General features: G+C 53.7%; 1 protein-coding gene across 5 annotated transcripts in view; it reads left to right on the top strand.

The window, feature by feature from the left end:
• Window positions 1-5391: 5391 nt before the first annotated feature.
• Window positions 5392-11847, top strand: part of MGRN1 (mahogunin ring finger 1) — a 36749-nt gene continuing 30293 nt past the window's right edge. For 4 of the 5 annotated variants that reach the window (XM_005887819.3, XM_070362872.1, XM_005887818.2 and 1 more), the window contains exon 1: window positions 5392-5645. In XM_005887819.3, the coding sequence (XP_005887881.2) occupies window positions 5558-5645 (88 nt within the window). In that variant the 5' untranslated portion in view covers window positions 5392-5557. Of the gene's footprint in view, window positions 5646-5816; window positions 5998-11847 lie in introns of those variants that run through there. The other variant, XM_070362871.1, reaches the window with a different exon arrangement.

Raw genomic sequence — 11847 nt, 5'->3', positions numbered from 1 at the left:
TGACTCACCGAGCCTCGCCTCGCTCCGGGCCGCGGGCGGCATGCTGGGATATGTAGTCCCGCGCCGCTTCCGCCGCGCTCGGCCTGGCGTGCGGGCCGGGCCCGAGGGTGTGTCCTGAGTGTTAGGCGCCTACTTAGTGTGCAGAAGCTGGACGGGCGCGTGCCCAGGCCGTGACTGCACCGATTTGGGTGGGTGGGCGGGTGGTCCGGAGGCGGGGGCTACAGACCGTGCACGGGCGCAAACGCTGGTTGTTGGCCAAGACCCCAGGATCCCGAACCCCAGTGTGGTTGGCATCCCCCGTGTTGACTAGGCGCCTTATTTTTGCACAAATCATCAACACGAGGGCCATAAGGCACCGAAAGCCTGGCGCACTCAGTTCAGTCGCTCAGTCGTGTCCGACTCTGAGACCCCACGGACTACAGCATGCCAAGCCTGCCTGTCCATCAGGCGCCTACAAATACTTGTTCAGTGAATGAATGAATCTGCCCTTTAGAGTTCTACTTCGAGTCACCGCCTCCAGGGAGCCTTCCAAGCCTTCCCCAACACCCGTGGACTGGAAGCCTGCATCTCCCACTTGTAACGCTGGTCCCTCCCTCCCTGGCCCGATGCTGGACCAGGCACAGGAGGCCTGAAGAACGCTGGAGGAAGCGCTGAGGGCTGGGACTGACAAGGAGGCCCGCAGTCTCGGGAGCCCCGGAGTACCCCTCCGCGCGACGCTCTCACTTTCCCACGCAAAATCTCGTGCGCTTGGCCGGAAATCTCGACTCTTAATGTGCGGGCGCTAGGACCGCTCGGAGCCAGTTCCGGGGAGGCCCCCGAACTTCCACTCCCAGGATGCCCCGGTTTATTTGCATCTTTCAGTCCCGAGTGACGTCAAGTGAGTGAGGCCGCTCCTTGGCCAATGGATGGCCGCGAGGTGTTAGGACCTGGCCATATAAGGTAAACAAAGCTGGCTGCCCAATGAGGCAGCGGCGGGGGCGGGCACTGAGTAGGGGCAGGCGGGGGCGCATCACGTGGAGGGCGGGGGCGGGGCTGAAAAGCGCGTGGGGGTGGGGGTTGGTTGCGGGCTGTGTTTACAGCTCCACACACGCCGTTTCCGGTTGAGGTCGCCGGTCGGTTGTGCGGGGAGCCTGGGAGAGGCCCAGCGTATTTGGAGCTGGGGCTCGGGGCTCGGTTGCCCCGGCTCTGAGCTTATTCCGGTTCCCCGCGCTGCCTGGACCCGTTTCATTAGTTGAGCAACTCTTTATTGGGCCCTTACTCTGTGTCTGGCTCTCACCTGGCCCCAGGCATGCAGAGAACAAACTAGTAGAAGGGTTGGATGGTGCCTAGGGTGGAGTGTGACGTGTGTCAAAAGTCCCTAGGACAGGTGTAGAATTTGCCAGTGTGGGAAGTGTCTTCAGGAAGCAGGGACAGGCCCTGGAGATGGCGGGTTAAAGGCCATTGAGGGGTTTTGGTACATCTGATCCGTTATCCGCGTTAGAATCACTGTGGCTGAACAGTATGGAGACCAAATGGTGGTAGAGAGGTTCGGTACTGTTAGGCGATGTTCTGGGTATTATCTGGTTCCAGGGGAGCCCGTCCCTGCCCAGGGCCTTGTTGCACAATTGGCTCTAAACTTCAGTTTCCTGATTTGTAGAATCCTCATAGTTCTCCCAGGACTGCTCTGGGGCTTTAATGCCTGTGGTGCTTAGAACACCGTTTCTAGCACCTCTGTGCTTCCATCTGGACAACTGTAGGGAACTCAAGGCCCATTTTAGAGATAAGGAAACTGAGGCTGGGATCCAGACCTCCTTACACTCTTGACAGTGTTCAGAGCCAGTGGAGAAGACCAGGCACCAGTGGGCCAGCAAGGTGTGTTCCTGGCACAGGAGGGTGGGCGCTGTCCTGGCAGGGCCCACTGGGGACTTTTCTTGCTTAGAAAGGCAGGAAGTACCTCCCTGTGCGTCCTTCACCCTCATTGAGCACCATTCGGGTACCTGCCCAGACTTGCGCAGCCCTGAAGGCACTTTTCCAAGCCAGCCCGCTGGCTGGGGTGGGGCAGGTGGGGACAGCAGGAGCAAAGGTCACCCTTCTGCCCCCTGTGGCCCCCACTTCTGCCTGCTGTGGCCCCCGGGCCAACTTGTTTTCCAAGGGGCCGTGGGGAAGGGAAAAAACAACCTTGTTTTCAGCCAGGATCAGACTGGCTAGAGAGTGGACTTTGGATTTCTTAGCAGGCTCAGATGGGGCCTGACAGCTGGGGCCAGTAGATGGGGGGAGGGCGGTATAAAGGGCATTTCCGGCAGTGCCTTCTTTTTACCTGAGGTCCAGGGAGGTTGAGGCCCTTGGGAAAGTTGGCACTACCAGTTTATGGAAGGCCCGGGATCCCAGTCTCCTTCTCTCCGAGTTCATTTTTTCAATCACTCCACAGATGTATTTATCACACATCCACAGGGTGCCTAGAATTAGTCAGGGATCATGCACCCTCAGAAGGCTTGAGAAGTCTAGGGGCTTGAGGGACTTACACTCTGAGGCCCTGAGTGTGGCTGGGGTCTTCCTTTGTGTTTAAAAGGGCCGGATGCTGCCTAACTAAAAGTGAAAGTGACTCAGTTGGTCCAACTCTTTGCGAATACTACAGTGGGTAGCGGTTTCCTTCTCCAGGGGATCTTCCCAACGCAGGGATCAAATGCAGGCCTCCCACATTGCAGGCGGATTCTTTACCAGCTGAGCCACCAAGGAAGCCCAAGAATACTGGAGTGAGGGTAGCCTATCCCTTCTCCAATGGATCTTCCTGACCCAGGAATCAAACTGGGGTCTCCTGCATTGCAGGTGGATTCTTTACCAGTTGAGCTACCAGGAAATCCCTGAATAACTGAGGGGCCTTAAGATGTGGCCACCGCCTGACCTCTGATCCCTGTCCCTGAACTCTCCATGCCTCCTAGATTCTAGTTGCACTGGCCTTTGAGCTCATCGATCTCACTCAGCTTCTCAGGGCCTGCTGCCTCAGGGCCGTTGCACAGGTGGTTATCCTTGCCTGGAATCTGGGCTGACCCACTCCCTCAGAGTTTGCCTGGTTGGCTCTTCCTTGTATTTCAAGTCCTAGCTTAAATATCACCTCCTCAGAGAAACCTTCCCTGACTCCCCTAGCAATAGTAGGTCTCTCCTAGTATTTCACTGCACCTCAGGCCACTCCCCTATAGCACCCGCTGCGTTTTACTTACATACTTGCTCACCTTTAGTGTCTGTTTCCTCACTAGATGTTCCGTATCTGGTGGTTTCACCATTTAATCTCTATTGCCTGGCTCTTTGCCTGGCTCACTGCTTTTCATATAGTAGCTGCATGATAAATATTTGTTGAGTGAATAAATGAATCAGCCAAGATGTTGATAGTAGAACCAGTATCAAATCAGGAAGTGCCCATCTCCCACTGGTACATGGATAAGCACAGAAAAATATACCTGAAGTCCAAAGCTCTATTGAGAGGAGTGTTTTAATTGATCCAATATCAGCCCATGGAAATGACTGCCCTGGCCATGATCTGTAGGGAGGACATTCTCTTAGAATTATTTGTCAGTGGGAACATCTGGAGCCACAATACCCTCCTTCCCTCCCCGCAAGCAGGGAGACCAATCAATTGAATGCTGTGTTGGTATTATCTGTTTGTGTATGTATGATTGAACAACGTTATGTGATTCAACAGAAAAAAATTTGAAGTGAAGGAAGAATGGTCGCATGGGGTGGAGGTATCTTCAGGCCTATCTAGGAGCAAGAGACAAGAAATCTGGTACTGGAGCATTCCTGTGTCTGGGTGATGGGGGCTGGGGGTGACAGGGGAATGTGACATTAAAAGGAGTGGCCTGGTTCAAATTCCAGCTTTATTACCACTTATCTACTATGCAAACTGAGTGGGATACTTCATTTCTGCCAGCCCCTTTCCTGTTCCTGTTTCTGTTTTCTTGGGAATGAAAACAGAACCTATAGCAGAGAATTTGTGGATAGGGTTCAACACCAACATCTGGCACATAGTAGCTGCTCAGTAAACGGGGTTCTTGCCTGCACGGCAGAGAGGTTAGTTAGATCAGGCTCCCCCAAGACCTGCACTCTCCCTTACAATCACACAAGTCCTTCACTTCCTTTGACTTTTGGCTTCCCAGGCCCCATGAAAATAGGAAGGTTGGATTCTGGAGTCCTGAAAGGTGTTAAGACTCACTTTAATGTGGACAGTGGTGAATTTACCATCTAAGACTCGTAGCCAGCCTCTGCCCTCCCTAGCTCCTTTATACATATACATATAACTTACTTGTTTGGCTGCACAGGGTCTTGGTTGTGGCACACAGGATCTTTCAGTCTACACTGAGGCATGTGTAGTGTTTTAGTTGAGGCATGCACACTCTTAGTTGCACTATGTGGGATCCAGTTTCCTGACCAGGGATGGAACCTGGCCCCCCTGCATTGGGACCACAGCGTCTTAGGCACCAGACCACCAGAGAAGTCCCCCAGCTCCTTTCTTAATAGAACAGGCTTGTCTTGGGAAGCCACTTTCTTCTCAGAAGAGCCGTTTCTCAACTGAAAAGTTGGCAAAAACAGATCCTCACTTGCCTGCTTACACAGTTTTGCGCGAATCAAAAGCCAGGAAAGCACCTTACAACCTGTGAGGAGGCTTTAACTCTAATCCTGATTCTTTTTGTTTATTTATAAATATTTATTCAAATGGAAAGTTGGGGAATTCCCTGGCGGTTCAGTTAGGGTCTAACCTGGATTCTTTGAACTTGGCTTAAGCACCCTTAAGCCCTCTCTTCTTTGTGCTTCAGTTTCCCTGTCTTTAAAATGGGGAGAGGTTTACTGCCTCTGCGAGGGACTTGATGTCTTCAAAATAATTGTCCTGGACGTGGAGACGGTGAGATGCCTTGAGTTCTGGACAAGGTGCTTCGCTTCCCATGTGGGCACTCCTCCAAGCAACCTTGGGTTCCACCCCCAGCTCTTCTCTGCCGGGTGGCAGGTGAGGGTCTGCCCTCTGCTGGCCGGGCCAGGAGATCAAACCCTGGGAAGTGGGGAGAACCATGGTAGCTCAGGGAGGTATTTCAAAGAGAGAGTAAATGGAAGGGGTTGGTTCCTCGAAAGGTGTATGTACGAACAAACTGTTAAAAAGCCAAAGACTTATGATGTTAGTCTCATGCTTTGGAATGCAAAGGGCTGGATACTTTGCAGGGTGGTTGATGGTCTCTCCCCTCTGGACTCAGGTCCATTTGGTTTGTCCCGGAGGGTTTGTCAACAACTTCGGAGAGCCCGGGCGCGGAGCTTCCTGGGAAGTGTAGTTCCCCGTTGGGCTTTCCACGCCGCCGCTCGGCCCCCACTGCGACGAGGGGACTCCATTTCCCGAGGTGCTTCGCGCCCCGGGGGGGGCGGAGGGCTGCCGTGGCGTCGGGCCCCGGGCCGAGCCGGGGGTGGGGGCTCGGGGAGGCCGTGCGCCCGCGGCCGTGGGCGAGCGTCCGTGCGGCCTGGTCCGGGCCATGTCCGCGTGAGGACGCCGCCGCCGCCGCCGCCGCCGCCGCCCCAGCCTCGGCCCGGCCCGCCGCCCATCATGGGCTCCATCCTGAGCCGCCGCATCGCGGGCGTGGAGGACATCGATATCCAAGCGAACTCGGCCTATCGCTACCCCCCAAAGTCCGGTGAGTGGCCGCCCCGACTCCAGCCCTGGCCCCGCCCGGGGCTCTTGCCCCAGGCGCGGACGGCGAGGCGCGCGGGCTGGAGCGCGTGGGCAGCGGGCAGCGGGGCCTTGGCGCGGGCCCCGCGGCGGAGGGTGGGCTGGGGGCTCTGCTCGGCCCCGCGGCCCTTCCAGCAGCTTCCCTGTCTAGGGCTCCACGCGACCTCCACCCGGACCCTGGGGCGAGGGTCGGCCCGGCGCTGACTGCCGCTGCCCGGCCGGGTGACCTTGGGTCAGTCAGTTCGCCTCTGCGCGCTGCACGCTCCCACGGCTGCACACCCGGGAGACACTCGATAGGAAACCTCCCCAAGGACCAGGTGAGGTTTTGGGGCGCGCAGCTGGCAAGGACTTAACCCCGTGCCCGGCTCTTTGCTTGCGCTTACAAAGTGGTCATTGTCAAAGGGATCGACATCACTCCATCTCCAATTTTCGCCTTCTTCGGTGGCTCGGTGTGGAAACCCGGCCAGGGTTCTGTACGGTCCCCTGTCTGTCCCGACTGGACAGAGGTTTAGCTCTTCCGTGGCCTGGCGCGTGTGTTTAGTGGGTGGGTGGGAAGGCGCTGGGGAGTGGGCCTGGGCCCAAGGAGGCATTACTGCCCTTGGGAGAGGAGCTGGGAGTCGCTGCTGAAGAACCAGGGGATAGTTGGAGGGGACCTACCAGGTTCTCCAGCCAACCGTTTTTGTGCCTGAGAGATGTGGGCCACCAGGGAGGAAGTGACTTTCCCAGGGTCTCAGAGCTGGACCAGGAGTTTGGCTCCCAGGCCAGCTGTCCCTCTCCCCACCTCAGCCCCCAACTCCCCCCACTCCACACACACACACACACACACACTGTTCTCCTGCCTCTGATGTCACCATCAGAGTGGCCTGACCTGGGGATTTAGCTCCGGTTCCTCATGCTCCATCTCCTCATCTGGTCGTTTGCCGGGTAGGAGGACAGGGTATTTGGGCCTCGTGGGGACTTTCAGACTGGGGCCTTTGATTCTGGCTTCTGCAGCATTGTATCCTGTTGGTGGTTTCTTGGCCTCTCAGTTGGCCTATGGGCGTCCCCCAGGCCACGTTTCCCCTGAGTATGTTCCAGGACCATGGGGAAGCTTGTTTAAGGTGTGTTCCTTAGGTCCTGCCTCAGATTTCCTAGGGGTCTGCTGGGGGCCTAGGAACCTGCATCTAAAACCCATTGTCAGGGTGAGTTGACTGTCCACTCAAATTTGAGAACTGCTCTGCTCTCATTTTGGAAGGGGAAAGAAGGTAAGTGTCTGGGACCACCAGAAATAAACAGGGTGGGGACTAGCACAGTTGGGGTCAGTCAGAGCTGGGCCAGAGAGCCCTGTTCCTGATAGGCGTGGGAGATCTCCATGCCTTCTTGGTCCCTGGCACATTACAGGGAAGCCCCGGCTGGTGTGGGGATCCCCTGGAGGCTGACATCCCAGACCTGATGGAGCAGTTATTTGAAGTCATCCTCTTCCATCTCTGATCTTCTTCCTGATCACCTTTGGCTGAGTCTTCCTAGTCTTAGACAAGCCACCTAGCCCGCTGGGTCAGTTTCCTCATCTGTAAAATGGGCTGATCCTCATACAGTGCTTAGCACCTAAGACGTCTTCACAAGTTGTTAGCTGCTGTGTTGGCTTATAGAGGAAATTAGGTGATCCATTCAGACTCTAATAGTAGTTAGCTGTGGCTTGGCAGAGACAGCAATAAGTTTAAGGTGGTCACCTGGGACCAGAGCAAACCTCATGTCCCTTCAGTTGGACGCTTGAAGAAGAAATCACAAATGCAAGGCACTTAGAGCACTGCTTTTGTGTTCTGCGTGGCTGACCTTGTTAATCGGTCCAGACACCCCTACCGATCCTGGACACCCGAGTCAGCCACAACTAATCGACTGGGGCTGGCACCCAAGTGAATGCCATGTGCACCTCGGTTTTGCTGCCAGCGAGATTAGTGCCCTCCTGGGCCTGTCCAGTCCAAAGGCTGCCCTTTCTGCTTCTGTCTCTCTCTCTCTCAGGCCACCTTGTTCTGGGAGGCAGTCGGCGACCTAAGCAGGACTTGAGTATGTTTCCTCAAGAGTGGGCTGGGGATGAAAAGGGGGGTTGATATGATTTTCGGGACCTCTGGACTGTACAATCAGTTTATGAGAAAGTTATCATCTTTTCAGGTCTCTGCCAATTTTGTTGATTCGGTTATGGACAATCATTGGGAGCTAGAATTTGCTTGAGATCTTTTTTTAAAAATGTTATTTATTAATTTATTTTTGGCTGAGCTGGGTCTTTGTTGCTGCGTGGGCTTTTCTCTAGTTGCAGCGAGTGGGGGATACTCTCAAGCTGGGGGACTTGGGCTTCTCACTGCAGTGGCTCTCTTGTTGCAGAGCACCGGCTCTAAGCATTCCCAGGCTTCAGTACTTGGGGTTTCCAGGCTCAGTAGTTGTGGCGTATGGGCTCAGTTGGGCTTCCCTGGTGGCTCAGCTGTAAAGAAGCAGCCTGCCAATGCAGGAGACACCAGGGATGTGGGTTCGATCCCTGGGTTGGGAAGATCCCCTGGAGGAGGACACGGCAACCCACTTCAGTGTTCTTGCCTGGAAAGTCCTATGGACAGAGGAGCCTGGCTGGCTGCAGTCCACGGCTTGAACCTATGTCTCCTACATTGGCAGATGGATTCTTTACTACTGAGCCACCCAAGAACCCCTGCTAATATTTATTTTTAACATGTCTGTAACACTGTCCAATTTTTTCTGACTTTATTGAGATATAATTGACACATAACATTGTATAACTTTTAAGTATATAGGGTAATGATTTGACATGGGTGTATATATATATATCAGGGAAATGATTATTGCAATAATCATTTGTGTGTGGGGGGGTTGGGTGGGGTGAGGACTTTTAAAAATCTCCTGTCCAATTTTCTTTTACTTCAAAATTTTCAGCGCACACTGTAATACTAACGTACGTAACTTGAATTTAACCGCATTCACTTTGTTTTCATTGTATTTATTTATTTTACTCGTAACAGCTTTATTGCAGTATCAGTCCTGTGCGGTACAACTCATTCTTTGTAAACCCGTGGTCTGACGACTTTCTGTAAGCTTACAGAATCCTGATGCCGTCAGCACAGTCAGTTTCAGACCTTCCCATCACCCCTCAACATCTCCTTGCCTCCTGCCGTTCACAGGCGCTCTCCGCCGTCACCCCCACCCCCGCCCCTTCCCTGATCTGTGTTCTGTCTTTAAAGTTAGTCCTTCCTGGACATTTCGGATGCTGGAATCAGCCTTTTGTGTGTGTGTCTGGCTTCTTCCACTTGGCATGATGTTTTTGAGGCTCACCCACATTGTACTTTACTGTGTGGCTGTAGTGCGTTTTGTTTATCTGTTCACCAGCTAACGTACACTTGAGGTGTTTTCCCCTTGCGGCTCTTAGGAATAATGCCGCTGTCAACATTCGTGGACATGTGTGTGGTGTGTTCAGTTCTGTTGGGTATATACCGGGGAGTGGAAGGGTTGGGTCATCTGTTTAACCTTTTGAGGAACTGCCGAACTGTTTTCCATAATATAATGGTTGCTTCATTTATTCCCATCAGCAGTGTGTGAGGGTTCCAAATTCCCGGCATTCTTGTCAACCCTTGTTATTGTCTACCTTTTTAATTAGAGTCGTCCTAGTGGGTGTGCAGTGGTATCGTGTGGTTTTGATTTGCATTTTCCTGATGACTAATGCTGTTGAGGTCTTCTCCTGCGCTTATTGGCCTTTGTATATCCTTTGTGTGCGGGGTTGGGGGGCAGGTTAGGGATGGGGTGGGTGTGGCTCTACTAGGCTAGTTCACTTTTCAGAAGTTGCATTGTCTTATTATTGAGTGGGGAGAGTTCTTTATGGGTTCTGGATACGATGATACAATTCATGTATCAGCTCTGTGATTTGTAAATGTTTTCAGGCAGTCTGTGGTTGTCTTTTTCATTTTCTTAATGGTGCCTTTTGAGCAGAAGTTTTAAATTTTGGTTAAGTCCAGTTTATCATGTTTCTTTTTTTTTTTTTTAGCCACACCCTGTGGCTTGTTGGATCGTTCCCCAAGGAAGGATTGAATCTGGGCCCTTGGCAGTGAGAATGTGGAGTCCTAACCACTGGACTGCCAAGGAATTCCCCAATTGTCTTAACGTTTAATGTTTTTGGAATTATACCTTAAAGATCTTTGCCTAGCTCAGGGCCACAGAGATTTTTCTCCTCTGTTTTTTTCCTTAAAATTTTATAGTTTTAGCTGAAACATTAAGGTTTGTGGTCCAGTTTGAGTTAATTCTTTTAACGTATAGTTTGAGGTCAAGATCTCGGTTTTTGTATTTTTATTTCCGGCATATGGATATTCAGTTACTTCAGCAGCATTTGTTGAAAAGACTTCTCTTTTCCCATCAAATTGCCTTTGTACCTTCATCGGAGATCAGTTGATGGTAAATTTCTGCACGCTGTTGCCCTGCTGTCCCTTGCCCCCTTCACACAGGTGGCCGGTCCCCAGCCGAGGGCTGGAGCAGGCGTTAGACACCTGGCTGGAGCCCTGAGGGAGAAGGGTGCTGTTGCCGGGGGAGCCTGGGGCGCACAGGGTCCCCACAGGAGCGCCTAGCCATGGGCTGCTGCTCCGTGGTTGGGTGTTCCTCCTCCTGGGTTACTCGCGTGTCTTCCCAGCCCTGTGCTTCTTTGCGGCCCTGCCCTGGTGTTTGAGGGAGGTCATGGCAGGGATGGGTCACCCAGGAGGGGCGCCAGCCACCTGACCCACCAGCACCTCAGGTGGACGTGAAATACGCCCCGGACCTGAGCCTTTTGTGGGTCAGGTGCGTGTCCTTTCAGAGCATTTTCACCTCCTTTATCTCATCAGAGGGACTTTCCTAGTAGCTCAGACGGTAAGGAATGTGTAACACAGGAGACCCAGGTTTGATCCCTGGGTCTGGAAGATCCCCTGGAGAAGGGAATGGCTATCCACTCCAGTATTCTTGCCTGGAGAATTCTAGGGACAGAGGAGCCTGGCGGGCTACGGCCCATGGAGTCACAAAGAGTCAGACGCGACTGAGCGACTAACACTTTCACTATCTCGTTGAAACGTTGCCATGTCCTCATGACGCTAGACTTTTGTTCTCTTTGGCAAAGGAGCTAGAAATCAGACTGTGCCCATTGTCTCCCAGCACCCAGGCCTGCACACAGCAGGTGTTTAATAAATGCTTGTGCAGCCAGCCTTGTAGAAAACACCCCCTTCTGTAGTGTGCAGGCTGCTCACTTTTTCCCTTTTTCAAGGTTTATTTATGTGACTGCACGGGGTCTTAGTTGTGGCATGTGGGGTCTAGTTCCCTGATCAGGGGTTGAACCCAGGCCCCAGGCATTGGGAGCTCGGAGACTTAGCCACTGGACCACCAGGGAAGTCGCTGGGCTGCATCTTATTCCCGAGGTGGCAGCCGGGGGTCCGTGGACTTCTGGGCCTGCCACACGATGAGGGGCCCAAGGTGCGTGCCAGGAGACTTTGGGTGTATGCTTCTGTGTTGGTGGCATCTAGAGGTGTCTGCTCGTGACCGCTGCCACCTGTGTTCGGTTTGCCCTTCTGGATGGGGCCTTGCTGACTCTGGTTAGTTGGTGCCTAAAGGGAAGAACCGAGGCAGGTGTTCCAGACGAGGGAGTACTCTCTGTATCCCCCAGGGGACCCTCTGGGTCCCTGGGCCCCATCAATGTCCTGGGGGCCGTGAGCTTACATTCAGAGCCCCGAGGTTGGTGGTGGAGGGGCGGAGGTGGGGAAGGGGCTGCACCTGCTCTCGGTGGTCTCAGAGCTCTGTGCCATTGTGGCTGGCATTGTGTGCCCTGCACCGTTCACGTGGCAGAGCCGGTTCTGAGCTTTGGCTCACGTGAACTCAGTTTGGATTCTGTCATTGAAAGAGCTGTATAAACAAGCGGTATCTTCTGAGCCTCGGTTGGTGACGTTTTTTGTTATGCAGCAACAAGGAACCTTTCTGCTTTAGGTAGAAGCGGAAGCAAAAGCCCTTGCAGGTGGCGGTGGGCATGCGAGGACCTGTCTCGCTGAGGGAGAAGCCGTGGGTCGCTCGGGTTTAGACACCTCGGTGGTGGATGCTTGTGCCCTGTGCCCACTGGGGCTGCGGTTCATCGTGGCGCTTGCCCTCGGGGTTCTGGGGGTCCGTGCATCCTTTACGTGGCTCCT

Source organism: Bos mutus, chromosome 25, assembly GCF_027580195.1.
Source record: "Bos mutus isolate GX-2022 chromosome 25, NWIPB_WYAK_1.1, whole genome shotgun sequence".
Taxonomy (NCBI): domain Eukaryota; kingdom Metazoa; phylum Chordata; class Mammalia; order Artiodactyla; family Bovidae; genus Bos; species Bos mutus.
Note: the sequence above shows the minus strand (reverse complement) of the source record. Positions and strands in the feature narration are given on the sequence as shown.